Source organism: Panthera uncia, chromosome B1 (assembly GCF_023721935.1).
Source record: "Panthera uncia isolate 11264 chromosome B1, Puncia_PCG_1.0, whole genome shotgun sequence".
Classification (NCBI taxonomy): domain Eukaryota; kingdom Metazoa; phylum Chordata; class Mammalia; order Carnivora; family Felidae; genus Panthera; species Panthera uncia.
Genome location: NC_064811.1, coordinates 4,082,568 through 4,110,256, shown reverse-complemented (window position 1 = coordinate 4,110,256; position 27,689 = coordinate 4,082,568). Strand labels below are relative to the sequence as shown.

Genomic DNA, 27,689 nt, shown 5'->3' with positions numbered 1-27,689 from the left:
ATTTTGACTCAGGGCGCCGAGGGGGGTGGGGGGGTGGCGCTCAGCTGATTGAGAGTCTGACTCTTGGTGACTCTTGGACAGACTCCTGATTCTCTGTCTCCCTGTCTCTCTTCCCCTACCCAGCTTACACTGTCTCCGTCTCTCTCAAAATAAATAAATAAATAAACATTTAAAAAGTAAAAGATTATTTTCCGTCTTCTACATACTTGCATTTCCATATAAATTTTAAAATCAGCTTGGCAATTACCACCAAAAAATCTGCAGTTAGAAAAAATTTTTCTAAAAGTTTATTTACTGAGAAAGAGAGGAGGGATTGGGGAGGGGTAGAGAGAGAGGGAGAGAGAGAATCCCAAGCAGGTCTGGAGCGGTCAGCACAGAGCCCGACTCAGGGCTCAGTCTCACAAACTGTGAGGTCATGTGACCTGCGCTGAAATCAAGAGTTGGATGGTTAACCGACTGAGCCCCCCAGGCTCCCCAAAAGCTGCAGTTTTCTTTGCGATTACATTGAATCTGTTGATCATTTTTTCCTGTGTGCAAGCTTCTTATCTCTGAATATGGTATTTTCTCCATTTATTTTGATTTCCTGTAACTTTTCCACAATATTTTATAGTTTTTTTTAAAATGTAAAGGTCTTGCATTTCTTTCATTAAATTTATTCCAAGATCTGTGTAAATTTTTGATGGTTTTACGGATGCCATTTTATAAATGCTGGAAATGCAGTTAATTTTGTATATAGAACTCGAATCCTGCAGTCTTGCTATGTTGAGTTATTCTAATAGTTTATCTGGGATTCTTTTGGATTTCCTTTGTAGAAAATGATGTGGTCTGTGGATGAGTTTCACTTCTTCCAATTGTTGTGCCTTTCCCTTTGTTTTCTCCACACGCGTGAGTAGGAACTCCCATACGGTGCCGCACTGGAGTGGTGTTGGCAGAAATCCCGTGTGGGTCCTGGTCTCTGGGAGAGCTTTCGCCATCTGCCCGTGGCGTGTGACGTTTGCTGTTAGGACACCTCTTACCAGACACCGTACTTTTTATTAGATACCTTTTATCAGGTTAAGGAGGTTTCCTTTTTATTCCTGGTTTTATGATTTTAAAAAAAGTCATGAATGTGTTGCATTATTTAGCAAATGCTTTCTTTCCTGCATCTGTTGATGATTATATGTGTTTTCTCCTTTATTTTGTTTGGGATAAGTAACGTATTTTTCTAATGTTAAGTAAGCTAAATTTGCATTCTTGGAAAAATCCCAACTTATTTATGGCATATCATCCTTTCATATCTGTCCCTGGATTTGATTTGCTAATATTTCATGAATTTTCTGTCTATGTTCATTAGAGCGTGACCTGTAACTTTTCCTTTCTTTCAATGCCCTCGTCAGGTTTTGGTATCAGGATTATGCTGGCTTTCTAAAATGGGTTGAGTGTTCTGTTTCTCAAAGTTGCTATAAGATTTTTCTCTGGTAGTTGGATGAACCTACCAATGTGTTACAGCTCATAGAAGTGTACACCAAAAAGCTCACTTTTATTGTGTACGAATTTTAAAAAATAATGAAATGGGCACCCGGGTGGCTCAGTTAAGTGTCCAGCTCTTGATTTCGGCTCAGGTCATGATCCCATGGTTCATGAGATCGAGCCCCACATCGGGCTTTCTGCTGACAGCACGGAGCCTGATTGGGATTCTCTGTCTCAAAACAAATAAATAAACTTTAAAAAAAAAAAAAAAAAAGGCCTTCCTAGGGGAAGTTTTTAAGTACACACACACACACACACACACACACACACACAGACACACACACACACACTCTCTTTATGTCAAATGATCCTCTAGGGGCATCAGAAAGTGTAGTTGAATACATTTTTTCTTGGCTAATAATGCTTACAAATGTGTTTATTGAATGACCTAGTTAATACATTTCCTTTGGGGGTTGGGGGTGGAATGAAAGGTTTGTTCCCTGAAAGAGTTCGTGTATTTCTTCTTAAATATTTGGAAGAATTCACTAGTGAGGCCATTTGGACCTGAGTTTTCTTGGTAGGTTTTTAAAATATAGATATTTTTGGATTTTGTTTGTTTTGCTGAGGTGTAGTGGGTAAAGCCTGAGTGGTGCAGGTGGGGGAAGAATTAGGAGGGATGTGGGCAGGTGCAGCTGTAGGACGCTGGTGCAGGGGAGCCCAGAGAGTCCTGGGAGTGAACCTGAGGGAAGGAAGGAAGGGGAGGGACTTTGACTATCGTGTCCCTCTGGCAGCTGGATGAGTGATCGGTAACTCCCGAGCCGGACCAGCAGATGTGGACTCCACTCCTGTGGTAGGGAGGAATGGACCAGAAGTTTCCAGCAAGGTAGCAGGAGTTTTAAGTGTGTAAACATAGTCCGAACAGTCCTTCTCAAACGCGTGAGCATCGGAGCCACACGGGGGGCTCATTCAAACAGGGCTTGCCGGGCTTTATCCCAGAGTGTGATTCAGTTGGTGCAGGGGGCTCAAGAATTTGTTTCCAGCTCGTTCCCAGGCCTGCCTCTGGTCCAGGTCCCCGCTGTGGGATCCATGGCTAGAGTCTATTCCTTAGCCAGCACCTCCCCGCCACCAGCTGTGCTGGGGCAGGGCTTTCGTTCCCGGAGCCCAGCAGACTCAGCACTCAGGACCACTCCAGCGCCGGGTTGCCTCTCAGATTCGATCGTCTGTCTTCTTTTCTTTTTGATTGCAAAAGTAACACATGCCCGTTTGGGATTTTTAAAGCAGTAACAGAAATTGGTGTTTTGTGTGTTTGTTTTTGAGAAAGGACGAGAGAAGGTGCAAGTGAGCAAGGGGCAGAGAGAGAGAAACGGGGCTCGCCCAAAGTGGGGCTCATGTTCGCCCGAAGCAGGGCTCGAGTGCATCCGAAGTGGGGCTCGAACTCATGACCCGTGAGATCGTGATGTGAGCCCAGCCAAGTCAGATGCTTGATGACTGAGCCACCCAGCAACAACAGAAGTTCGCAAAGTGAGAGTAAAATTTCTCTCTTTGCCCCTCACCACCTCCTCTTGCTGGAGATGGCCATCTACTGACTTTCTCTAGTCAGACATTTCTTGTGCAGTTGTGAACACACAAACACACTGGCAGGGCTGATCATTAGACGGAGGACCCTGGCTGGGGCGTGTGGAGGACTTTTTACCATGGGTTAGTGTTGGCACGTGATTGAGCGAGGCTTAATGATGCCCCAAGGGAGAGCCTACCTGTGTCACTGCTTGTGGGTTTAGAGTAGATCATTTTTGTTGACCTTGAAGTTGTTAGTTAGAGCTTGTCCTTTTTTAATACCTAATGGCATTTGGAGTCATGAAGGTGGGAGAATACTCTAGTGATGGCACTTTTTTTTTCTTTAAGATTTTTTTTTTAAGTAATTTCCACACCCAACATGGGGCTCCAACTTAGAACCCCGAGGTCAAGAGTCCCAGGCTCTACTGACCGAGCAGCCAGGTGCCCCCATCTAGTGATGGTGCTTTTAAAAAAACTTTTTTTAAAAATGTTTTTATTTTTGACAGAGTGTGAGCGGGAGAGAGGCAGAGAGAGAGGGAGACACAGAATCCGAAGCAGGCTCCAGGCTCTGAGCTGGCCACACAGAGCCTGACGCGGGGCTTGAACCCACAAACCGTGAGATCATGACCTGAGCCGAAGTCGGACACTTAACCGCCTGAGCCACCCAGGCGCCCCTAGTGATGGTTCTAATGCAAGTTTTTGACGGGAACTTATGTGACAGTGTTGGAACTCACCTGAATACCTGATCGCTTCTTCCAGAAAGTGCCATGTCGGGCACACAGGAGACGCTCGAGGTTGTTCCAAATGGGGATTTCGCTTTATTTCTCAGTCAGAGATGCCTGTGGGTCCTGTGGCCAGTTGGCCTCCCCTGGCAGGGGTGGCTGTGGTCTCTGCAGAGATGCGAGGGCCCTCCGGGAACCCACCTGGTCAAGCGGGCTTTCCTTCCCCGACTGCCCGCCCTCCTCCCTCCCTGGGACTAGTTCGGAGTCAGAGCCCTGCCCGCCCCCGCCCTCTGCCCTCCCAGCCGGTCCGCCCCGTCCTGCGTGCCTTAACCTTCCAGACTGTGCTGCAGGGCCCGGAAGGGCGCCCAGGGTGCCTCCCTGGGACTGTGGCTCCGGCTCCCGGCTCCGGGAATGTCGCCCAGGAGCAGTCTGCACTTGTGGGGCTGGCCTTTCGGAGGCGTGTGGCTCCCGTAGACGCCATGGCTGTCTCCCCCGCGCTGCTGTTCGTGGACAGGTTTGTGGTTGCAATCTCGCCCCTCTTGCTTTCCCTTTTGTCATCGGAGGCCTACCTGGAGCTCGGATTTTGCCACGTCTGTAGGTTTTGGTGTGATTCAGCACCCCTGCCCCCGTCGGGCAGAGTCGTTTCTGAGTTTCGAAGGGGTGTGGTCCCGAGGCTCCAGCGAGGGCCTGCGTGCCCCAGGAGCCAGGGGCCCGGGTGTGTGCACGCGTGCCGTCTGATGCTCGCTGCACTCCCGTGTTGGCCGTTCCCTCCGGTTTTAGGGACCAACTTGATAACATCAGAGGCTCCTTGGCTAACATTTTCTGAAGGAAGAGAGACGCCGAATATTTCTAGCTCTCGGGTACTTGTGACTGTGTGCGCGACTAGGAGCGTTGGGCCTGCTGTTTGGCCACAGTAAGAACACCTCAGTGTCTGTCTCAGTCGCCTCATATTTCCTGTAGGGCAGATGGGGTTTTATCACACAGGAGGTTGGGTTTGTAGGATGCGGTTTTGTGTCCTGTGTGCCTGTGACAGTTGAGTGGGCTGGCCTTTTCAAATAGATGTGGCAGTGGGGCATGTTGATTTCTGATGGTGGAGATCTGGAAAAAAAAAAAAACAGTAAGAAATAGGCTTTGGAGGAATCATTTACCGTTTTTGCCTTCTCTACCCCGGAGGAGTAGCAGGATTTAGATGTCCCTTCAGGAGCAAATTCCTTAGCCTCGCCGAGACTCTGTTTCCTGTCTGTGCCATGTGGGTGGACCGTGATCCCTGTCTGGGTCGTGCCTCCATGTGAGGACCCTCCAGCAAGGGCTTCCCTCCGGAGTTCCATCTCTCACGCAGAATATGTGGGACGTGCCAGGCGCGGTACGGGGCCCCTGACAGGTGATCTGTGAAGGGTGGTTGTGATTCAGGAAATGGTGGAGAAGATACCCGTCTGTTCTGGGAACGGAATGTGACGGTGTTTTAGTGGATTTCTGAGGACTTTGGAACAAGCTTTGGTTATGTCTTGTCAAAGACACAAAGGAAGGAGAAAGCAAGAAGCCCCAGGGAACCGTCGAATTACAACCTGGAGTTCACATGCACAGTATCTTGAAGGAGGAGGACTTTGGAGGTTTATTTCCCAAGATTCCAAGGAGTTTTGAGCAGTCCCTGCTGAGTGTCTGTGGCCCGTGGAACCTGCTCCTCCAGGTCGGGCAGGGCTGCGCCCTTCCACCCCCGCCGTCCTCCACCTTCTGGGGCAGTGTGGACAGCTGCCGGGCAGCAGCCGTGGATGTTCGGGTCCAAGTCGTGGTTCCGTGTTGCTCTGTGTGTCTCTGGGCAGGACTCCCCAGCCTCTCTGAATGCTGGCTTCCTCTGTTTCATTTCATTTTATTTTATTTTTTTAAGGTTCATTCATTTTTCAGAGACAGAGCGGGAGCCGGGGAGGGGCAGAGGGAGACCCAGAATCTGAGACAGACTCCAGGCTCTGAGCTGTCCGCACAGAGCCCGATGCGGGGCCTGAACTCACAGACAGGTGAGATCGTGACCTGAGCCAAAGTCGGAGGCTCAACTGACTGAGCCACCCAGGCGCCCCCTGGCTTGCTCTGTTTTAAATGGGCAGGTATAATTCTTGTGTGTTCTTTCTGAAAATTCCTCCAAAAAGCGTGTATTCGATAAACATGTTTTCCTGTATGCCAGGAACTGTTCTAAGCCCTAGAGGCACCACAGTAAACACAAGAGACGGGACTCACCCTCGTGGACTTTACATTCTGTGATGAAGACACATAAAGGAACAAGTTGGTAACTCTCGTGCAAGGCATTTGAGTGCTTACACCAGGTAGGGCCCTGGCTCTGGGTGCTGCCCTCAGCACACACTTCCCGTGCTTTGAAATACACTGGTTCAGGGACCCAGATCCAGCACCTAATCTTGTCTGTCAGCTAGCATTCTAGATTGTTCCTGGAATCACCTTATTTTGACTTCAGTAATGTCTGAAAGTTAGTGGGGGCGGGGCTGAAAGGCACCACCTCAGCCCCACACCATTTAAGAAGAAAGGGGGTCTGTCCTTAGACTATACGGTCTCTTGTCGAAAAATGGAGAGATGGAACTTTGGGTGGAAGTCCTTGCCGGGGGGCACCTGAGTGGCTCAGTCAGGTAAGGGTCGGACTTCGGCTCAGGTCATGATCTCAGGGTTTGTGAGTTCGAGCCCCGCATCGGGCTCTCTGCTGTCAGTGCAGAGCCCGCTTCGGATCCTCTGTCCCTCCTCCCATCCCCCTTCCTGCTTGTGCGCCCTCTCTCAAAAATAAATCAACGTTCAAAAAGTCCTCGCTGGAGTGTCCTCACGTGGGAGCACGTCCCGGGTTTCCAAAGCCAAAAGGACAGTGTTCGAATTATGATGTTAATGATGCTTGCCCTTCAGGACTCCTCACGTCTGCCTAATTTTGTGTTCATATCTAAACATTTTTTTTTTATGTCTAGAAGATTCCCCCAAATGAATAAGCTTCAAGGCCCCCTAAAACTGGGATCTGGCCCTGCAGGTGGCTGAGAGGGGGGACACTGCAGTGGCAGGTGTCCTGACGTGTGGGCAGTGGAGGACCAGGTGGAGCACGGCCCAGATGAACCCACAGCTTAGCTCTGGCTGGTTGTCGTGCGGGAACACGTGCCCGTGTGGCCAGCTCTTACGGTATGTCAGGAGAAGCCAGAAGCCCAGGCTTTTCTTTGATTTCTCGATATTTAAAAATGCTGATAAATATTTCCAGCTGGAAAACTCTGTGCAGGCAGAAAACACAGGCTCCCAGCGCGTCACCTCTCCTTGTGGCCCCTGCACACACACCTGCCCCGATGAGTTGTGTGTTATTTCACTTAGTTCTCCCGAGACTTGTTATCTCCATTTACAGATGAAAACCATGAGGCCCTGGGCCTTTGCTGCTTTGGTGGGGGGTGTGGTCCTGAGGGTAGGGGGTGGGGGTGGAGGGTGGGGTGGGCAGTGGGGTGGGAGGTGGGGCCCTGAGGCTGGGGGGGGCGGGTGGGGTGGGGAGCCCCGATTGGAGCCACAGCTAGGCCCCTTGTAGCCTCCTGTGCATCACTTCTCAGCCAGGAATAGGTGATAACAAAGTTATGTCCCATCTTGCAGTTTTCTTGGAGCAGATAAGCACCTGAGCTGCCCGTGCTGGGAACCTGGGGTTCAGATTTGGGGGCCTCTCACCAGGAAGGCCCCCGTTCTGCCTCTGCCTGAAGTTGCTGGAGCAGGGTGGTCAGGTCAGCGTGACGGGACCGCAAGTACGCCTGTGGCCCCTTGGTGACAGTTGCCTTTCAGCCGTTCTGTCGTGTTCCTGCGCGCATGTCCCTGCAGCCTTGCTGGTCTGTGTGAGGTCTGGGAGTGGACGGCAGTGTGTGTGCACGGCGCTGCTGACCACAGGGCTGGCTCTGTGCCCTTCCAGAGTTCTCGGCCGTGTGGTCGGAGGCTGCACCGGACTGCGGAGGCCTGGAAGGGCGGGGGTCTGAGTCCCTGGTGGGCGACCTTAGGAACTTACCTAACTTGTAGGAGGTAGGCCGTTCTCCTTGGGACACTTGTGCACTGCTCCGGCTCACGGCTGGGGTCGTGAAGCACAGGGCAGAGCGGGTGCATGAGCCACGTGGGCTGAGCCGCCAGTGCCTTCCCAGGTGCCGCTCCATACGGTTTCACTTCTCTTTTCTAAGTGTTTATTGTTTGTACCAGTGCAGCATCACTGACCGTTTCACTTGCTCTCCAGCTTTTTGTTGGTTAGGGCACTTGCCACCCGACACAGCAGGGGCTCCTGGCACTTGCCACCTAGCCTTACTGGGGACGGGCAGAAAAATTGGGCACTGTTTTGGGGTTTGATAAAGCCTTCCTGATTTGGAAGATGGGGGTGGGGGTGGTGCAGAAGCACTAATTTTCTCTTTTTCTGTTTTTTAGTAATCTCTACACCCGGTGTGGGGTTGGAACGTACCACCCCCGAGATAAGAGTTGCACGCCCCACCAACTGAGCCAGCCAGGCACCCCTCGCTTCCTTTCTTATCGGCAGAAATCCCTAATTTAGCAACGGCTTCTTTATATAAGAACTTTTTTCTTCCTTTTTTTTTTTTTTTTTTTAAGTTCATTTATTTTTGAGAGAGGGAGTGTGTGTGAGCAGGGGAGGGGCAGAGACAGAGAGAGAAAGAGAGAACTCCAAGCAGGCTCCACACCATCAGTGCAGAGCCCGACATGGGGCTCAGACTCACAAACTGTGAGATCACGACCTGAGCCGAAATCCGAGTTGGATGCTTAACCGTCTGAGCCACCCAGGCGCCCCTATTAACTTTCTCCAATAGGCGATACGTTTGCATGGTACAAAATCCAGAAAGTGCAGTAGAGTGTGTGGTGAAGAGTTTTGTTTCTGCACCGTGCCACCGGGTAAGCTGTTGCACGAGCACAGAATGCCCATTTCCGTCTTCTCCCAGAGGTAATCTGTGCTGGTGCGAGCCACGCAGGTGCACGTCCTGTGCGGCGTGCTTTACGCTGTTACGCGCTTCGCTTTTTGCCTTTAACGACGAATAGATGTTGGTCCTTCAAAAAAATGGCCCTGACCCCCTTTTTTTAAAAAAAGGTTTGATTTATTTAAGTAATCTCTACACCCTGTGTGGGCTCGAACTCATGACCCCAAGATCGGGAATCACAGGCTCTACCAACGGAGCCAGCCAGGCTATCCCCTGACCCTTCTTACTGATGTATATGGACATGTCATGAACCCCTGGGTAGTTTTCGGTCTTTTTTGACACTTTGAAGAACACTCCGTCCCAGCTGGCGCATTTCAGCGCAATGACACGCACATTTGTCACGTGTTCAGCAGCCTGTGTGGCTGGTGGCCCGTCCTGGGCGGTGAGGGCCTGACCCCTCTGTCGGGAGGCGTGGGGCGTTCAGGTCTCCAGGTTGTATGTTTCCCCACTCGCCCCGCTTTGCCCCTTGTCACATGTCAGCCCCCTCTGCTTCCTGCCTGTGGGAAGTATAAGCACCATAAGCCACATGATAAGGCACTGGACAAGCCTGGCGAAGGAAGGATCCTGTGGCTTATAGCGTGGGGGAGTCAGAGGAAAGGGAGCACCGGTCAGAGTCTGCTCAAAGCCGTGCCCGACTGGTCTTGGTGATGACCAGGTCCTGATAGTCCATTTCGTCCCAGTTACCTGTGTCCGTGCCTGATCTTGCCCCTGCTACTGATGATGCCCCTCACTTGTGGGTGGCACTCCACAGCAGGCAGGAGAGCCGGCAGGCAGAAATTGACACGCCATTGTTTTTAGCCTTACTTTGTCGTGGGTGTCCCATGTCTCTTCCTCTGAGTTGTTAACCTATTGAAATGAAAAGAATGATTGTTCCAGCCAGGGGTAGATGCCCCAGTCAAACCCTGGCTCCCTTTTCCTGCCCAAGGGTCTTTTCTTTTGCTTCCTGCAGGCTCTTAGGGTTATTCTTTTCCCTTGTAGTTGGGGGTGGCTTAGTCACGGACAGCCCCAGAGTGTATTTCCGGAGGCCTCTTCAGCATTGTTGGAAAATGCATCCGGATAGGATAGGCGTTGTCAACAGATCCCTGGTGGGGCCAGCCCCTGCTGGGTCACCTTCCCTCAGCCCACCATTCCTGTAAACCTCGCCTCTCATCTGCCCCCCTCTCTAATGCCTTCAGGGTGAGAGCGTTAGCTCGGCTGAAGGGGATTGAGCTGGAGGACAGTGCTGTCAGTCCCCTCATGGAGAAATGCCACGCGGTGATGATGGTGACAACAGCTGCTGTTGTCGTGAACGTGAACCGAGTGTGTGTGATACAGTCGGCCAGGCCTGTGAGGTCCTCGCCTTGTTTGACCCTTGAAACGCACGTGGGGGGCAGGCCCTCACGTCTCCTCTTTCAGGAGCACTTTGAGGGTTGGGGGAACGACATGTGCCATGGTGCCACAAACAGGTGGAAGCCATTGAAGGGATTTGAGGGACAGGGCTGGTGCCATCCATCTGTGCCCACTGTGTGGCGGAGAGATTTCTGGAGCATCACGGTAGATGCAGCGGGAGTTCTGCAGGGGCCCAGAACCTGATGGATCTTGGTCCTGTGCTCCAGGGACACCTGAAGAAAGGGTGGGGCAAGCACACGGGGGGGGGGGGGGGGGGTGGGGTGACAGGCTGTGTGCCCGCCTGGATGTGTGCGCAGCCCCAAATGACCCAAGGAGGAGGACCGGGAAGAGGGGCCAGACCCTTGCCAAATCAGGTGAGAGCTTTGGAGCTAACCTGGGGAGAGACTGAGGGTTTCCGAGCAAATAAGACTGCCTCCTGTGGTGCGGCCCTCAGAAAAATTCAGTGCATGAATGAGAGATCTCCGCTCTGGCCGCCTGCCTGCGGGGGTGCTCCTGGGACGAGGCTCAGGAAGGATTGTAAGGCCCTCGTCAGCCTCTTAGAAATGGGGTTCACCTCGTTTGTGGACAAGTCCTCGGTGCTTCCCCTTCAGCCGTTACTCCTCCCACTGGCTGCAGGATGTGAGCGGGCATCCTGGAGGAAGGGGGCTAGTCAGGAGGAAAGCCGTGCCCGCCCCTAGGTGGGTGCCTGTGGGTGAGAGGTGCGGGTGGGTGGGGCAGGCTTCAGCATCCGGAGCCCGGGTGGCTCTCAGGGAACCCCGATGCCGACAGCTTTGGTTAGACCGTGTCATTGTGCCCTGCGGATTGAGGACCCACTGGTTGTTTATTGGTCCTTGCTGATTTGATTCCCTTCCGGCTCAGGTGAGAGTCTGGCCCATTTTGGTGTTGTTTCTGCCCTTCAGAGACTGGATTGAGGTCGACAGCTGAGCCTTGATGCTGCCAGTAGAGTGAGTGCTTCTTCCTTCGCAAAGGATTCTAGCCCTGGGGCAAAGGGCCCTCTACTGGGGATGCAAAACAAAGGGAGTCTCCATGACTCGTTCTGTGTCGGGCTTGGAACAGTGCTCCGGGCGCTGCCCTCAGCCTTCGTGCACGGCTGCTGGCTGCCCCCCCCAGGAGGGCTCTGGCCTGGGAGCAGATTGTGGTGTTCTGTTCCGCCCCTCCTCCCTCCTCTCCCAGCAACCCCTCACCGCCCGCCCCCCCCACCCCCCCCATCTTCCACGGCCCCTTCTTTCAGGGCATTCTCTTAACCCTGCTCAGAGCTTATCTCTGTTTAGTTCTTAGTCCTGGGCCTTGATTTGTCTGGACTTGCCCTTCACCTGGAGCGTGTGTGGAAGCTTGCACTTAGGCATCACTGCCGCCCTCGGAGGTGGTTCACTCCACGGGCTCCAGGTTGGAGGATGATGGGCTGAGGTCCCATTCTGCCTCCTCATAGCTCTGCACCCGCCTCCCCTGCACATGTGGCTGCCCCGTTTGTATAGAGCGCCTCCTGCGTGCTGGATGGAATTCTGGGGATGCAGAGGTGACTCTGCCCTGCCCCCCCAGCAGCCCGCACCCCTAGAGACAGGTGTGTGGAGAGAGGGTGTGCACCCGACAGGCACGGAGCAGCAGGGTGGGTGCTGTGGAAATAGCTTCCGTGGGAGCCCAGGCCCGGGGGTTGGACGGGCGGCAGCCGGTCTGGGTCGGCTTTGCGGAGTGAGTCCAGAGGTTCTGCAGACCCAGGACGGACGGGAGTACTTCCCGAAGATGGTGGTGGGACAGGTGGATTTGAGGAAGCTTGAATCGAGCAGTCCCTGTGTTCTGCCCCCTGGTGAGGCGTCACAGATACTGGCTATGGCCACCGTCTACTCCACTACACGAGAGCGCTTAGGCTGTCTGAGGGCCAGGACTTCTGCTAACTCGCTATGGCACAGGGCTCGTGAAGGGACAGCCCGAGGGATCCACGGCTGTGTCTTCCCCAAGGCGCCTCTGGGTTAGGAGGACCGCACAGGGTTAAAGGGAACCGTCAGGGCTACTGGGCGCTCCCTGCCCCATCTGAGTTCTCTCACTGTGTACCTGCCCGGGAGTGGGGTTTGGTCACATGATGGGAGGAGGCAGGTCCTCGGTTCCATCTGGCCCCCTGGGCCCAACAGCCAGGTCCATGAAAGGGGAGCAAGAGGCGCCTGTTCCCTGTGCCAGTGGGACACCCCCCGCTGAAGCTAGGGAGGGATTCCTGTCCCTTCCGGGGTCCTCGACCTCCCATCCACAAAAAATCATACAGCCAAAGATGCCTTTGATACGTCGCGGTCTGTCATGAATCATGCTTTTGGTAAGTTTCATCTGCACTGCATTTGTGCAGATTTACATCGTCGCCCAGTGGACGGAAAAACCAATGTTTCTGTTCCTCTTGCCCCTGCTGGCCCCGTCTCTGTGACCAGGACCGCATTTACATTCCGCCTCCCGGAGCACAGATGCCCAGTCGCTTCTGTGGGGTTCTCTATTGCGTTCCTTGCCCCTCTAGACCCTCACTGACACGCGTCCCTCCACAATAGGGTTGAGGTTCATCAGGAGGTGTAGCCCTCACTCCTGTCCCCTCCCCTTCCGGGTGCATTGGGGTTCCTCGCCGATAGTCCCTTGTGCCCAGTCCCCTTCTCCAGAGGAGTCCGCAACTCCTCTTTAGCAAGATGTCAGCTGTTAGTGAACCGAATTCTGGATGCCCAAGCTCTTAGTGTCCCTCTGGGTGCCTGACATTTTAGCTCGGTTTGAACCGTGTGTGTTTCACCAATGGCTGTCTTAGATGGTACACAGGCTGGGCCTGGGGATAGCCCAGAGTATCTTTCTTTCTTTTCTTTTTTTAATTTTTTTTTTTAACGTTTTGAGAGAGACAGAGACAGAATGTGAGTGGGTTAGGGGCAGAGAGAGAGGGAGACACAGAAACAGAAGCAGGCTCCAGGCTCCGAGCCGTCAGCCCAGAGCCCGACGCGGGGCTCGAACTCACGAGCTGTGAAATCATGACCTGAGCCGAAGTCGGACGCTCAACCGACTGAGCCACCCAGGCGCCCCGCTTTCTTTCTTTTTTTTTTTAACCAAAGTTTGTTTCTTATAAAAGGTATGTATAGAATTGCCTTGGGCTATGAAACAGTTTCTGTAATGGATTCTATTGTAACCACAACAGAAGAGAATACAGTGAGACCATTTGTTTCCTTTTCTGAAAGTTTTCATAACTTTATTTTTTTTAATGCTTTATTTATTTTTGAGAGCGAGTGCGTGTGCACAAGTAGGGGAGGAGCGGAGAGAGAGGGAGACTCCACGTTGACCGCAGGGAGCCTGACATGGGACTCCCACGAACTGCGAGATCATGACCTCAGCCGAAGCTGGACGCTCACCTGATGAGCCACCCAGGCGCCCCATGACTTTATTTTGATTTGATTTCAAATGTATTGAAAAGTTTCAAGAAAAACACAGGGAACTTCTATGTATTCTTTTCTTCGATACACTCTGTATTTCACTTCGTTTTATCTGTTCTGTGAGTGTGGTATATGTGCCATTTGAGCAAGTAAGTATTTCTTCGAAGCATTAAGAGAATCAGCTGGAGATACCATGCCTGTCTCCCCCTCAATGTATCTGTATATTCCCTAAGAACAAGAGCATTCTCTCACATAACCACCGACTGTGCAGTTGTAGGATCGGGAAATGCAACGTCAACCCTGTGCTGTTTCTTAGTCCGCGGTCCGCATTCACATTTTGTTGGTTGTTTCAGGGATCTTCTCTGATTGATTGTCGGTCTGTCTGCCTTCCTCCCTCCACCCATATGGCGTGCTGTTCTGGGCACATCGGAGCCGCAGGCCTGTGCTGTCTCCTCTGACATTGGGAATGCGGCTTCGAGCACTTGCCTGAGGAGGGTTGCCTTTGTAATTAACACGTAATCTGTGGGAGATACTTTCAAGCCCTGTGGAAACCCTCTTCCTCCTGCAGCTGTCAGCCACCAGGTTCGCCCCCATCCCTCCTCTCCTGCCTCCATCAGTCTTCCTGGGCTTGTTCAGCGACATTTTCCCCTCCTCCTCCTCTTGTTTGTATCCATGTGGGTGCTTGGATTTTTGTTTCATTCAAGCGACTACAGTCCCTTCCTCTCATCATTTATCTTGATGGTTAGATTGGTCCAGATGTAGCCAGTGGGAGCCCTTGTTTCAAGCTGGCTGCCGTTCCCTTCACATGTGTCCCCTATATTTCTTTCAGCACTTTCTTACTTTCTAGCACACGAGCTGCTGGGGGTTCATCTTCTACTTTCCAGTGAGCCCTGGAAACCATTTGTTTTGAATGAATGGGCCTTCCAGAACGTAGTTTATTTTGTACTACCGTTTGGGATTTATGTGTGTTATTCGGGACTTGTTTACATGTTGTTGGGACAGAAGACCTTGGACTCTCTCTTGAGTGGTTTTCTTTTCATTATATGTGGAGACTATAAATAGGCAATATAAATTTACCTTATAGATAATTAATTTTAAGTAGGCTCCGTGCGCAAGGTGGGGCTCAAACTCACAACCCCAAGATTGAGAGGTGTGTGCTCCACCAACTGAGCCAAGCAGGTGCCCCCCACAGGTAATTTAAACTGAGCTAGAGGTTAATTATTAAAGCAGCTCTGACTTAATATAATTTTTTTATTTTTTTAAAGGTTATTTATTTTGAGAGACAGAGAGAGACAGAGCATGAACGGGGGAGGGGCAGAGAGAGAGGGAGACACAGAATCGGAAGCAGGCTCCGGGCTCTGAGCCATCAGCCCAGAGCCCGACGCGGGGCTCAAACCCACAGACCGCGAGATCGTGACCTGAGCCAAAGTCGGACGCTTAACCGACTGAGCCACCCAGGCACTCCTGTTTTTTATTTTTTTAAAGGTTATTTATTTTGAGAGACAGAGAGAGAAAGAGGCATGAGCAGGAGAGGGTCAGAGAAAGGAAGAGAGAATCCCAAGCAGGCTCTGCGCTGTTAGCACAGAGCCCAACATGGGGCTCTGTCTCACGAACCATGAGATTGTGACCTGAGCCAAAATCTAGAGTCGGACACTCAGCTGACTGAGCCCCCCTGGGCGCCCCTAGCAGCTCTTATTAAACACTGATTGTGTACCTGTAATTCTGATTCCCGCCAAGACCCTTGTTAAACACAAGGAAACAAGCTTAGAAAGGTGAATATACTGGTCAGAGTTACACAGCTAGTGAGTGTTGAGGCCAAGTTTCAATTCAGTTCGGTCTGACTTTAAAGGTCACTTTTGTTACAGACTTTGTTATAGTATGAGGTGTTTCCTTACTTTAAGTTATAGAATTTGTACCTGTGACAGTGGAACAACAAAAAACTTATTTGTGGCTTAAGGGCTTTTTCCTTGCTGCGTAATTCTGTGTCTTACGTGAAAAATCACACCTGAAGAATTAAAGCTTGTGGTTCATCACATTGTTGTCTCAAAGGGAAGTCTACTTGTGTTCATTCGAGAGTGACTCGTTGTCGTGGTATTTTTGTAAATGCCCAGAAGTTTCCTAACCCTCTTATTTTCTTCCTGTAGGAATTTGCTTGCTAGAAAACAGAATGCAAGACTTGACAGACAGAATGACTTGGGATGGAAGTTATTTGGAAAAGTACCACTCCGAGAGAATGCTCAGAAAGATTCAAAGAAAATACAAAAGGTATATATACAAGGTATAAAAACACAGAAACGTGTTATTAGCATATATTTATGAACCTTGTAAAAATGGCCTTTATTGAGGCTTTGAAATTGGAAAACTGTGTTACTCTGCATGCCAGGTTCCTAAAATGTAAGTCTGTCTTCAGAATGTTGATGACTTTAACCTTTTTCATTTCCTGTAGCTCACAGCATGCGTATAGGAAAGAGATAGCGGGGCTCTAGATCTTTATAACCCAATTTGATCAGTTTTTCCAGCAAGAGTTGTAAATGTGTTTGTTGTCAGAGGTGTGTTAATGATGTTTGATATTAAAGCGTTCTTGCCCTCTGATCCCATGGGTTTCTTGGAGCTCAATCCTGCCGGTGCTGATTTGGCCAGGAATGCGAGGGCCATTGTTCACCCAGGCTGTAGGATGATCCCCTTCCCCTTGCTGGCTCACAGGCTGCCTACTTGTCTGAGGTGGGGAGGGCACAGGGTTCAGGGGCCAGGCCAGGCCTGTGGCATCTCGTCACCGCCAGGCTGCCTCCGTCCCCGAGCAGGGGGCGATGCCAGCGGCTGGAGACATGTGCTTGTCTTTGCAAAGAAGGTTCGTGCCCAGACTCAGCGGGGCCAGGGGCCTCTGTGGCCTTGGAAGCTCTGACTGTGACAGCCTGTGTCTTCTCCAGGGCTCCGAGTCCCAACCACCCTCACCTCTGCCGTTTGCCGGTGCTGTGACACTGTCCCCGGCAGGCCGACCCCTCCAGCCTCAGTTTTGTATCCATTGGCAGTTGCTTAGTAGATACTTTTTTTCTCTAAACCTTTATTTATTTTTGAGAGAGAGAGAGACTGAGCGCGTGCAGGGCGGGGGCAGAGAGAGAGGGACACATAGAATCCGAAGCAGGCTCCGGGCTCTGAGCTGTCAGCACAGAGCCTGACGAGGGGCTCGAACCCATGAACCATGAGTTCATGACCTGAGCCGAAGTCAGACGCTTAACCGACAGACCCCCCCCGCCAGGCGCCCCTGCTAAATACTTTGGAGGACCTAGTGAGTGCCGGGCCTCGTGCCTGGCCCTGGGCTTACAGAGCTCACACAGCACCGTGCTGGAGAGCTCCCCTCTGGTGAGGAGAGGACTCCAGGGCGGGTATGGAAAGGAGCAGGACGGGCGTGTGTGGGGGCAGGGGCACGGCCTGCTGGGCGAGGCTGCACACGAGGTTGAGGTCAAAGGTGTGACGGAGTTATTAACAACAGGGATCATGAGCGATTGTTGTGTGCTGGTTTCAGATGAGTCAGCACTTGGGTGTCTGGTTCATTTAAAACTCGTAACAGTCTTCTCAAGAAGGTACTATTACCGTCCTCATTTCACGGAAGGAGCACTTGGACAGGCTCGGTGACTTGGGCAGGGCCGGAACCCGGCCCCAGGGCCCTCGCTGCTCCTCTGCCTCGGCAGGGAAGGGGCCGCAGGCGGTGGGGGCGGCCTGTGCTAAGGGGCAGTGGCAGCCCGGGCCCAGGGAGCAGCGAGAGGGGCTGTCTGTGGGGCCCGCGTGAGGTGATGTCCCTGGAGGGTTTTGCTCGTGTGAGCCGTGATGGCGTCGCCCTGGCAAGAATGTGGCTCCTGGACTGGTCCAGAGGAGGGGAAGTGGGGCTGGCCCCGCGTGGCGCTCGCGCGGTTGCAGAGGACGGCCCCTTTGAGTATTAAACGTGTTAGGTACAGCGGTGCGGCGTGTGGGGCGAGGCGGGGAGCACATCCCGGGACTCTGGCCCCAGCCACGCGGTAGATGCGCGCCTATTTCATTTTGTGAAAGCCTCGGCAAACTAAATGTGTTCTGAATGTCGTCTGACGTTCCCCAGAGCGGTCGTCTGGACCCCGGAGGCTCGCGAAGTACTTGGGTGTTGGAATTCATTTTTACGGGTTGTTACATTTGGATTCTGAAGCGCTCCTTGCGTAGGCTTATTACAATAGCACACAATTAAAATTTGAGGAGTCTGTATGCAAAGCTCTGCCATAAATTTCTTAGAAACGAAATAGCCAAGCTGTTTAACAATTTTTAAAGAGATCCACACTTTGAAAAAAGTAACCATTATCCTAGGGAGATTTTCCCATGACTCTTACTGTCACTCACATCATGTTTGAATTTCTTTGTTTTCTTTGTCGTACTTTTTTTTTTTTTTTTTAAAGGTGAACATGGATTATGTTCTTGAACCTAAAGGATTTCTGTGAACTGGAGTGACTAGGTCCGCTAATTATGTGGCAACCCAATACCGCAGGGACGAGGACCGTCTGGCTTCAACCATCAATAATAAAGGATGTAATTGTACCGGCAAGGGTCATACAATCCTGCCCGTGTCCTGTTTGCTCGTGCTTTGTGTCTCCGGCCCTCCCTCCCCGGGCTGGCCAGGCCTCACGGGGATCCAGGGCCGGGTACCTGCTGTCGTGGGGGTACAGCAGCCGGCGGCTGCCGCAGATGTCCACCCACACGCTTCGTCGCGGCCTTCAAAGCTCAGGCTGGTCCGGCTCTCCACCCACATGCTTTAGAGAGCCCAGAGCCGGCACCGACTGCCGAGGCCCGTGATGCCAGACGGTGCCAGGTGTAGGAAACTCCGGTTCCTCCTCCCCTTCTCTTTGGAATGTTTTTATTAGCGGAGAGAAGCGCCATCGCGTAGTGCTGTAAGACCATAGACTTTGGAGGCAGACTGTCAGGGTCCGTATCCCAGCTCGGCCACTGTTTGGCTGTGTGGGCAAGTCCCTTAACCTCCTGAGCCCCATTTTCGTCCTCTCTGAAATTTGGAGAGTAACCGGACCAGCCTCGGAGGGGTGAGGACGAAGTGCGTTGAATGTACCTCAGGTGCTCAGAACGGCGTTGAATGTCATAGGTGCTGGAGAGCGTTTCCTGTTGTCGTCGTCTCTTTCCTGGGACAAGTCCACCCTGAACAAGAGGAAACAGGACACCGCGTGGGAGGGTGAGCCTGAGGCCTCCGCAGGTCCCTTCACTCGCGTGCGCGGACACCGCACCGTGTTGAGGCCAGGTCTTGCGCCGGGAGCACACAAGCCCTCGGGCCGGCGTGCCTCAAGGCATCCTGGTGGAGCCCGGGGGACAGGTGTGTACGCCCGCCGAGGTCGCTGGGCTTGCAGACTTGGGTCTGATTTCCAGCATCCCCTCTTCTTATCCGTGTAACTGTGGGCCGTTACTTCTTGGTTTTCTCATCTGCAGAAGGGGCACTGTGGTTCCTCCTCACGGGGTTGTTAACAAATTAAGAGATGATGTACGTGGACCGTTTTTGTCCCAGGAGTGGCCCAGAGTGAGTACTTGAGGAGAGGCTGTTGTGACGTTTAATTCAGAAAGAGGCCCGGCGAGTGGTCAGGGCTGCTTGTGGTTTGCCCGGGGCACGTGGCACACACGTGACTTCGTTGTAACTGGGCCAGATTCCCTCCGCTTGAGCCTGACACAGACATAGCTGCCATTTTTAGGGAATGTTGAAATGTTACTTTCAGTGATCTTTTCAAACTTCAGAAGGATTTTGAAAAGTCATTGTCTCCCAGCTTACATTATGATTTCTAAGTAGGGGAACAAAAATGACCAAGGATAGCTACGAGAATCACACTAAACCAGTGTTTCTCAAAGCGTGGTTCCCCGGGGGGACATGATCATCATGTGGGCGTTTGTTAGAAACACGAGTTCTCAGGCCTTCCCCCCCACAGACCCGCTGAAGAAACTGGGGCTGGGGGACAGCAAGTGCCCACCAGCTGTGGCAACCGCCGGTGAACTGGAGAGGCCCCGAGAGTAAAGACAGGAGAAGGGATCTGAAGATAGCTGCCTACGGGCCTCCGTCATTGGGTGTGTGCGGGGCAGGGCCCGGCCAGATTGGCCCCCTGGGCAGTGCTGGGCCAGCGTGTCCTTTGCTTTGCGGATAAAGAGGGACCTTCCTCCTTGGCTTCCATGGTCCTTTGTTCCACATATTTGAGCCACCGTGGGGATCCTTCCTGGAATTACAGTGAAGGGCAAGACTTCCTTGGCCTCCGCCTTGCTTGGAACTTGCTTGCCTTAGATCAGGCAAAAACAGATTGGACAGAGTAACTGCAGGTAGTCGCAGCTGTGATAAGCGTCGTCGTGCAATTTCCGCACCACTGGTCTTTCAAGTGACTGCCGGTTCCCCGGCCCAAGGGGCGTTCCTCAGCCCTTGTCTCATCAGCCTCTCCCCTGCTCCTTGGGAGCCTTTCTGACCTTGACTTCAAGGTCACCACATTCTCCCTCCTTTGCAGTTTTCCCCGCTGGGTGCCCTCCAGATAGTGGAGTCCCCCTCAGGTGCTGCCCTGTCCATGGCCACCCAGGAGGAGATCTCAGCGGGACTCCAGGCTTTAAATATCGCACCTCCACTGGCAGCCCCCACCTTTGTTCCCTGAACTTCCGCGTCTAGCTGCCTGCTGGGTGCTCCACTGGATGTCTGACAGCCACCTGGCTAACAAGTCCAGGCTATACTCTTTCTGTTTCCTGTCTTGTTGGGCCTCTTCTCCTTGCATCTTTCCCCGTTTTGGAAAATGATAGACTTCGCCTTCTTTTTCAGGTCTAAACTTGACAGTTGTTCTTGACCTCTCTCCTCTCTCTCCTCTCACCCCTCCTCCCGTCCGACTGCCGTTTTGCTGATGTTTGCGCTCTGTTGGTGCGGCCGGCTTTGAGGGCTGTGACCTGCTGGGGGTTCAGATGATCTGGTGCAGTCAGCCTGGTGCGACACGGATGTGCTTTTTACTGTCCCTCAGTTGCTTGAGCTGTTGGAAATGGGGACTGCACACATCTGGGGACGCTTTAGAGCAGAGTTTGTGAGTCTTTTAGACGTAACACTGGGTGTACAGACTTGAGGCATCGGCACCATTGTCAGGAAATGTCCTGTCTGGGCTCCGAGGCAGCTACCGACAGGCAGGGATTACGGTGAGGGGTACGGTGTGTGGGCTTTAGTGTCCTGGATAAAAGATGTCATGTGAGCAAAGAAGCATACACGTATTTGGGCTTGTATCACCGGGAACATCTTGGATGGCCTTCTGGAATTTCAGGTCAGCTCTTAGATGTTAAAGAGAGAGTCCCAGAAGGCGGCAAATCCAGAACGGCTTAAAGTGATATCCGTTCTCCTCACCTCTGGGTTCTGTGAAGTCTGGGTAGTCAGAAAAACCTACATCATCACAAACTGCAGAGAAGATAAGGCTGGATGGTCCATGCAGGTGACTGGTGATGGGCCTACAGATCAGTCTAAAACGACAGTGAGAAAACCTCCTTCATCTGCAGCATCCCTTATGCCTTTGGAAAGTAGGTTCGAGGCAGTTTGCAAACATGAGCAGGCCTCAGTTCTGCGTACGGAGGAAGTGTGCTCTAACCTGTCTCTTCTGACGAATGCAGCTATGAAACTTGAACATATACATAGAGCAGCCTTTTCAGCATTCTGAAAAGTAAACCGTGGCAGGTGGATCGGGGAAGAGGGCCACAATTCACAGTACTGCTGAATTGATTGACTTTACCCCCCTCTGAGATTGATTTTCCCCCCTCTGAGATTCCCCACCCTGAACTCAAGGTATCCTAAAACCCAGAGACGAGTGTTAATGTGGACAGAGAGAGCACTAAGAAAGGCTTTCTAGTTCTGGATGAGGAGTGGGTCTCTAACACTCAGAATGCAGAGACCCTACTTTTCATTTTTTCCTTTTCTCTGCTTTCTCACATCCCATCCCCCACTCAGTTTCTTGGCAGTAGAAACTGGCCGGCAGGTGCCTGAAACTCTCAGTAAGGGAACCTGATTACAGGAAACTGTTCCCAGGAGGTGGGGCAAACCCCTGATGCCCTGTTCTCTCTCCTCCTACCCTTGGCCCAGGGTGCACACAGATGTGGGAGGTGTGTGGTTAGAGAACCCAGCAAAGGGGCCACCCGGGGAATCAGCAAGTTCCGGGGACATCGTAGAGAGGAGGAGTTCGGGAAAGTGACCTTCGAGGTTGTTAGGAACTCCTGGGCTGACCCCCAAGTTGTAGATGCATGGATCCGACTCTGACTGGCAACTGTAGACTTTGAGAACTGAACTTTGGAATAGACCAGCACACAGGCCCCACACTGGCCACTGGGCGGTGCACGTGTGGGGTATAGCCAACAGGCGCTGGAAAGGCTTTGGCAAGTCAGCTGACTCTGGAGCCGGTTGGAATGTGGGAGTGGAATCCAACCAGGTCAACTGCCTATTAAAACAGAAATACGAACATTCTCCAGAGGGTTTGGGCAAGACCCAGAGTCTTGTAATGCAATAGCCGAGATGTCTGGAATGCCATTCCGATGTCCTCAGCATATCAACAACTAGGAAAATCTGCTCTCCCATTGGAAAGACAGTTAATACACACTACTGCCAAGGTAGCACACTTGTTGGGATTATCCAGCAGAGACTTTAAAGCAGCCATTGTGAAAATACTCCAATCAATCAATCAATCAATCAGTCAATAAGAGGGGAACATTCTTGAAATAGGAAGGTAGAAAGTATCAGTAAAGAATTTGAAAATAGAAGGAGGAACTGTGTAGAACTTTTGAATGAAAAATGCAGGAACTGAAATAAACTAACTGGATAGGCTCAGTAGCAGGATGAAGATAGTAAAGGAAAGAGGAGTAAACACTGAGATAGATCCACAGACTTGATTCCATCGGAACATTACAGGGGAAAAAGGGGGGAAAGAACAGAGTCTTAGAGGCACGTGGGGTAGTACTGAAAGGTCTAACATTTGTGCCGTTGGTGTTTCAGGAGAGGAGAAACATGGGGTGCAGAGAAAAATTTTGGACTAAATAATGGCTTAGGGTGTCCTAAATCTGACAAAAGAGATAAGCCTACAGATTTGGGGAGAGGGGGGTTCAGTGAACTCCAGACAGGAGAAAGCCACAGAAGCCCGTGCCCAGACATGTCATAACCAAATTGACAATTTGGAAAAATAAAGACAAAAAATCTTGGGGCACCTGGGTGGCTCAGTTAGTTGAGCGTCCGACTTCGGCTCAGGTCATGATCTCGCGGTTCATGAGTTCGAGCCCCGCGTCGGGCTCTGTACTGACAGCTCAGAGCCTGGAGCCTGCTCTGGATTCTGTGTCTCCCTTCCTCTCTGCCCATTCTGTGCTCACGCTCTCTCTCTCTCTCTCAAAATAAGTAAATATTAAAGAAAAAAAAAGGTAAAAAAGCCTTACAAGCAGCCAGAGGAAGTGTAGTACTGGAGAAGAAGAGCCATCAGTCCCAAATCGCATACCGGGCACAAATACCCTGCGGGAATGAGGGTGGAATAAAGCAGATGAAGGCAAAGTAGGGGATTTGTTGCCAGCAGATCCAAGTGAATTGCTACAGGGAGTTTTTCAGACGGGAGGGTCATTGCGCCGGAAGGAGACTTGGAACACCCCTTGGAACATTCGGAGGAAGAGCTGGATGTGGGGGTCTAGGTAGGTGCGATAGACCGCCGTTCTCCTAGCGAGCTCTTTGAAATGTGTTTGAGTGAGAGTAAGAACTATAACTTTGTCTGGGTTTTCAGGGTCTGTAAGATACAGAAGGGGATACGGTGGTAAGATTGTAAAACATGCAATATGCATGATAATCCCTAGATCAACCACCAAACTATACAAACAGAGAGTTAAAAACACCATAAATTAAAATGGAGTTCTAAAAAGAGTGTAAAAAATGAAATCAAGGCAGGAAAGAGGAAATAGAGGAAGGAAAAATCTAGATAAGATGATAAACGGAAGCATGTCAGTCATTATGTTCCTATAAATGGTTTGAATGCACCAGTTGTATGTCTGAATACCCAATCCTGACAGGTTGTCAGGACGGATGAAAAAAAATGAAAAGGACCCAAATATGTGTTGTCCACGGGAAAGTCACTTCAAATATACAATACGTAGGCTAAACTGAATGGATGGGAAAGGTATGCCATGAAAACACTAATCAGAACGAAGACGGAGTAGATAGACGAACATAAGAAAAAGTACACTTCAGAGCAAAGAAGGTTCGCAGCGACCAGGCAGGACGTTCCCCAGTGAAGACAGAATGATTCCGAACGTGTGTGCCCCGGCGGCCGCTGCAGAATGCATGATGCAGAGACGGGCAGATCTGAGACAGGTGCACAAATCCTCCGTCATTACTGGCACGTCGACCCTCCTGCCTACACGGTGATTGATAGGCCGTTGAGAGAATCAGCCAGGACACTGAAGGACTGACCGACGTTTGTTGAACACGCCAGCCCCCCGTGAGAGCACAGCACACGTTTTTGACAAGCGTGCATGCGACATTCACCAAGAGAGACTGTAACCTGGGTTGAAAAAGAAACCATAAATCTGAAAGGATTACAGTTATACAAAATGTGTTCTCTAACCACAGTGGAATCAGATCGTAAAGCAGTGACACACAGATAGCAAGAACCTTCCCAAAAGCTTGGAAATTAAATAAGAAACACACCTAAACAAATCATGGGACAATGAGGAAGTCAAAAAGAGAAGAAAAAAAAAAAAAGGAAATATTTTGAACGAAAATAGAACATCTAAAACTTTGTGGGATATGATGCTTAGAGGGAAATTTATAGCACTAAAACGCTTATTAGAAAAGAAGAAAGTTCTCTCATCAGTAATCTGATTTTCTACTTTAAAAACCATAAAAGGAGCAAATAAAGTCAAAGCAAGCAAAAGGGAGGAAGTAATAAACATAAGAATAGAAATCAATGAAATTGAAAACCAAAAAATAATAGTGAAACCAAAAGCAGGTTCTTTGAAATGATGAACAAAATTGATCAAATGGATAAAATTGACAGGTGAAGCAAATCACCAACACAACAAGTGAGAAAGGGGATACGACTACAGACCCTCCCTTGCAGAGATTAAAATGACAATGAGAATGCATGGATGATTCCACATTCATAAACTTGATAACTTAGACGAAATGGGCCGTTTCTTTGAAAATCACAAATTGCCAGAACTCATCTAGGATGAATAGATGACCTGAATCATCCCCTGATTATTAAAGAAACGGAAATTGTAGTGAAAAACCTTCTAAACAAGAAATCTCCAAGCCCAGAGAGTTTCATTGGTGAATTCTAGCAATATTTAAAGAAAAACAACACCAATTTTAGAGGAGAGACTACCTCCTGACTCCGTTGATGAGGCTAGTATTACCCTGATACCAAAACCAGACAAGTGCAGTACAAAAAAAGCGAATTGGTGACCAGTATCCCTCATGCAGACACATGTAATCCTCAACATAGCATTAGCATGTTGAATTCGCTAAGACTTTAAAAAAAAAAAGAAAGGGCAATACACGTAAGCAGCATTTGTGCCAGGAACGCAAGGCTGGTTTAGCATTTGAAAATCAGCCGCTGTGTGGCGCCTGGTGGTTCAGTCGGTTAAGCCTCTGACTTCGGCTCGGGTCACGATCTCACTGTTTGTGGGTTCAGGCCCTGTGTCGGGTTCTGTGCTGACAGCTCAGAGCCTGGAGCCTGCTTCGGATTCTCTGTCTCCTTCTCTCTGTCCTTCCCTTGCTCATGCTCGAGGGCACGTGCGCGCGCGCTCTCTCTCTCTCTCAAAAGTAAACACGTTAAAAAAAAAATCAGTCGGTGTAATCTACTGTACCAACAGTCTTGGGGGAATGTCAGGAGTATTATCTGAGTGTAGGAATTTAGTCTCAAAAGTTTACGTGCTGTAGGACTCTAGGTGTGACAAACATAAAAGCTGAGTGCCAGGGGTGGCATAGGGGATGACTACCAGGGAGGAGCAGGGAGAAGGTTTTGGGGTTAATGGAATGGTTCTGCATTTTGGTTGTGGCAGTGGGGGCTGGAAGATGGCACGTGTAGAAACTGATAGAGCTGTGAGGGGTGCCTGGGTGGCTCCGTCAGTTGGGCATCTGACTCGACATTGGCTCAGGTTATGATCTCACGGTCATGGGATCGAACTCTGTGCCGGGCTCAGTGCAGAGCTCAGAGCCTGCTTGGGATTCTCTCTCCCTCTCTTTCTGCCCCCCCTCCCCAAATAAATAAATAAACTTTAAAAAACTGATAGAACTGTATACATCAAAAAAGCTAACTAATTGTATGTTGATTTTAAAAATAAAACGAACGATGAATGAATCAGCCAGGGCACCTTTGACCCATGTTTCCATTTCTAGGGATTTATCCTAGAAATAAATCAGTATGTGAGTAGAGTGATGGTTGTATAAGGGTTTTGATGGCAGCACAAAAGATTGGAAGCAGTCAATCTAAATGCCTGGCAGTAGGGAGTCGGTTAAATCTCTAAGTGATGTAAAGTGCAGATCGTAAGAAGCTAAGTGAATAACCGTTATATTAGCGTGCTCCATATGTATGAAGGTATTTGCATATCTTTGTAAACGCACGGTCTGTATCTGGTAGGATACTTCCAAAACTGGTCACGATAAAATTGTTATGGAGTGGGAATGAACTGACTGTGTATGTGGGAGACAGGGAAGAGGGTGACCTACTTTCTCTGCATCTTTTTTTAAATTTATTTTTATTTATTTTTAACGTTTATTCATTTTTTGATAGAGACAGAGCATGAGTGGGGGAGGGGCAGAGAAAGAGGGAGACACAAAATTCGAAGCAGGCTCCAGGCTGTCAGCACAGAGCCCGATGTAGGGCTCGAACTCATGCGAGATCATGACCTGAGCTGAAGTCTGATGCTCAACCGACTGAGCCACCCAGGCGCCCCTCTGCATCTCTTTTCATACCTTCTGAATTTTGTTTTATGTGCATGTCGGCCTGAAAAAAAATTTTTAAATGTGCAAAGAATGATAGAAAAAAAAATTTGAGGAATTTTGGTCAAAGGATAGCAAGAGGAAGCCAAAGGTAAGTGGATATCCCAAAATACAACCTACAAGTTCTCATGTAACTGTTAGAGGCAAAGTACACATTTGACATTGAGCTTCCTAGTGGCCAGAGCAAAGAGGGGTACGTTAAACATTAAGGAATCCCATGCGGAAAGCTGCACCTGATCGGGGAGTTTGGGCTTGCTGAAGTGCTGGATGTAATGTTTGTGTGCAACAGGGACTTTTTGTGGAGGGTGAGTTTCAGTGTCCAGTTCCCCTTAATATGGGTTTTAGAGAAGCAGCATGTTAGTTTTTTTTTTTTAATTTTTTTTAAGCTTTATTTACTTTTGAGAGAGAGAGAGAGAGGGAGAGACAGCGTGAGTGGGGGAGGAGCAGAGAGAGGGAGACACAGAATCTGAAGCAGGCTCCAGGCTCCAAGCTGTCAGCACAGAGCCCGACGCGGGGCTTGAACCCACGAACTGTGAGATCACGACCTGAGCCGAAGTCAGCAGCAGGTTAATTATTTATCAAACTTGTACATGATGCCTTTCTGGACAAGAAGCAAAAAAGGGAGAGTTGCGAAGTTTCTACAGGGGAAATGGCAGTGTGGTCGGTTACTTTGCACGTTGTTTTTATTCCGTGGATGGATGGGCTCCCATCTATTGTGGTGACGGTCAATTCATTCTGAGAAGTATGTGCCTTTGAACAACGTAAACTGAAGTTCCGGTGAATAGTGCCTCTTAAGGTTTGCTTATTTTTCCTAATGTGCAAGTGGTAAGTTCCCCGTCAGTCTCCTGCTCTGTGGCTCCAGGAAGAGAGGGGGGTTCGGGAATAGGAGCTGCGTGTGTTAGTTCTCCGTAGATCTCCACTGGGGCGTCCGACAGTGCAGGAGTCAGAGGTCTGGGGTTTGGGAAGGCAGGCCCCCCCCCCCCACCCGAGGGGACTCTGATTGGGATCGGAGGGCCCCGCCTCTGGTCTTGGTCCTGTCGTGCACAGTCAGTTTTGTGGCGTTGGGCCAGCGACTTCGCCTTTTCCTCGTCTGCAGAGGTAAAGTCCACCTTGCCCATGCTTGTGAGGGTCGAGTAGGATGAGCGTGGGGACGCCGTTGGCGTCCAGTGGGGGCTCAGTGAAGCTCAGTGGCTTCTCCTGTTCCCGCCCTCCCTCATGGCCACACCTTCACTCTGGTGGGTGG

The 27,689-nt window shown here is 50.6% G+C and overlaps 1 protein-coding gene across 5 annotated transcripts in view; it reads left to right on the top strand.

Moving 5' to 3' along the window:
• TBC1D14 (TBC1 domain family member 14) overlaps nucleotides 1–27,689 on the top strand; it is a 105,965-nt gene that overhangs the window by 31,631 nt on the left and 46,645 nt on the right. For all 5 annotated transcript variants that reach the window (XM_049630268.1, XM_049630265.1, XM_049630266.1 and 2 more), the window contains exon 3: nucleotides 15,612–15,732. In XM_049630268.1, the coding sequence (XP_049486225.1) occupies nucleotides 15,612–15,732 (121 nt within the window). The remainder of the gene's footprint in view (nucleotides 1–15,611; nucleotides 15,733–27,689) is intronic.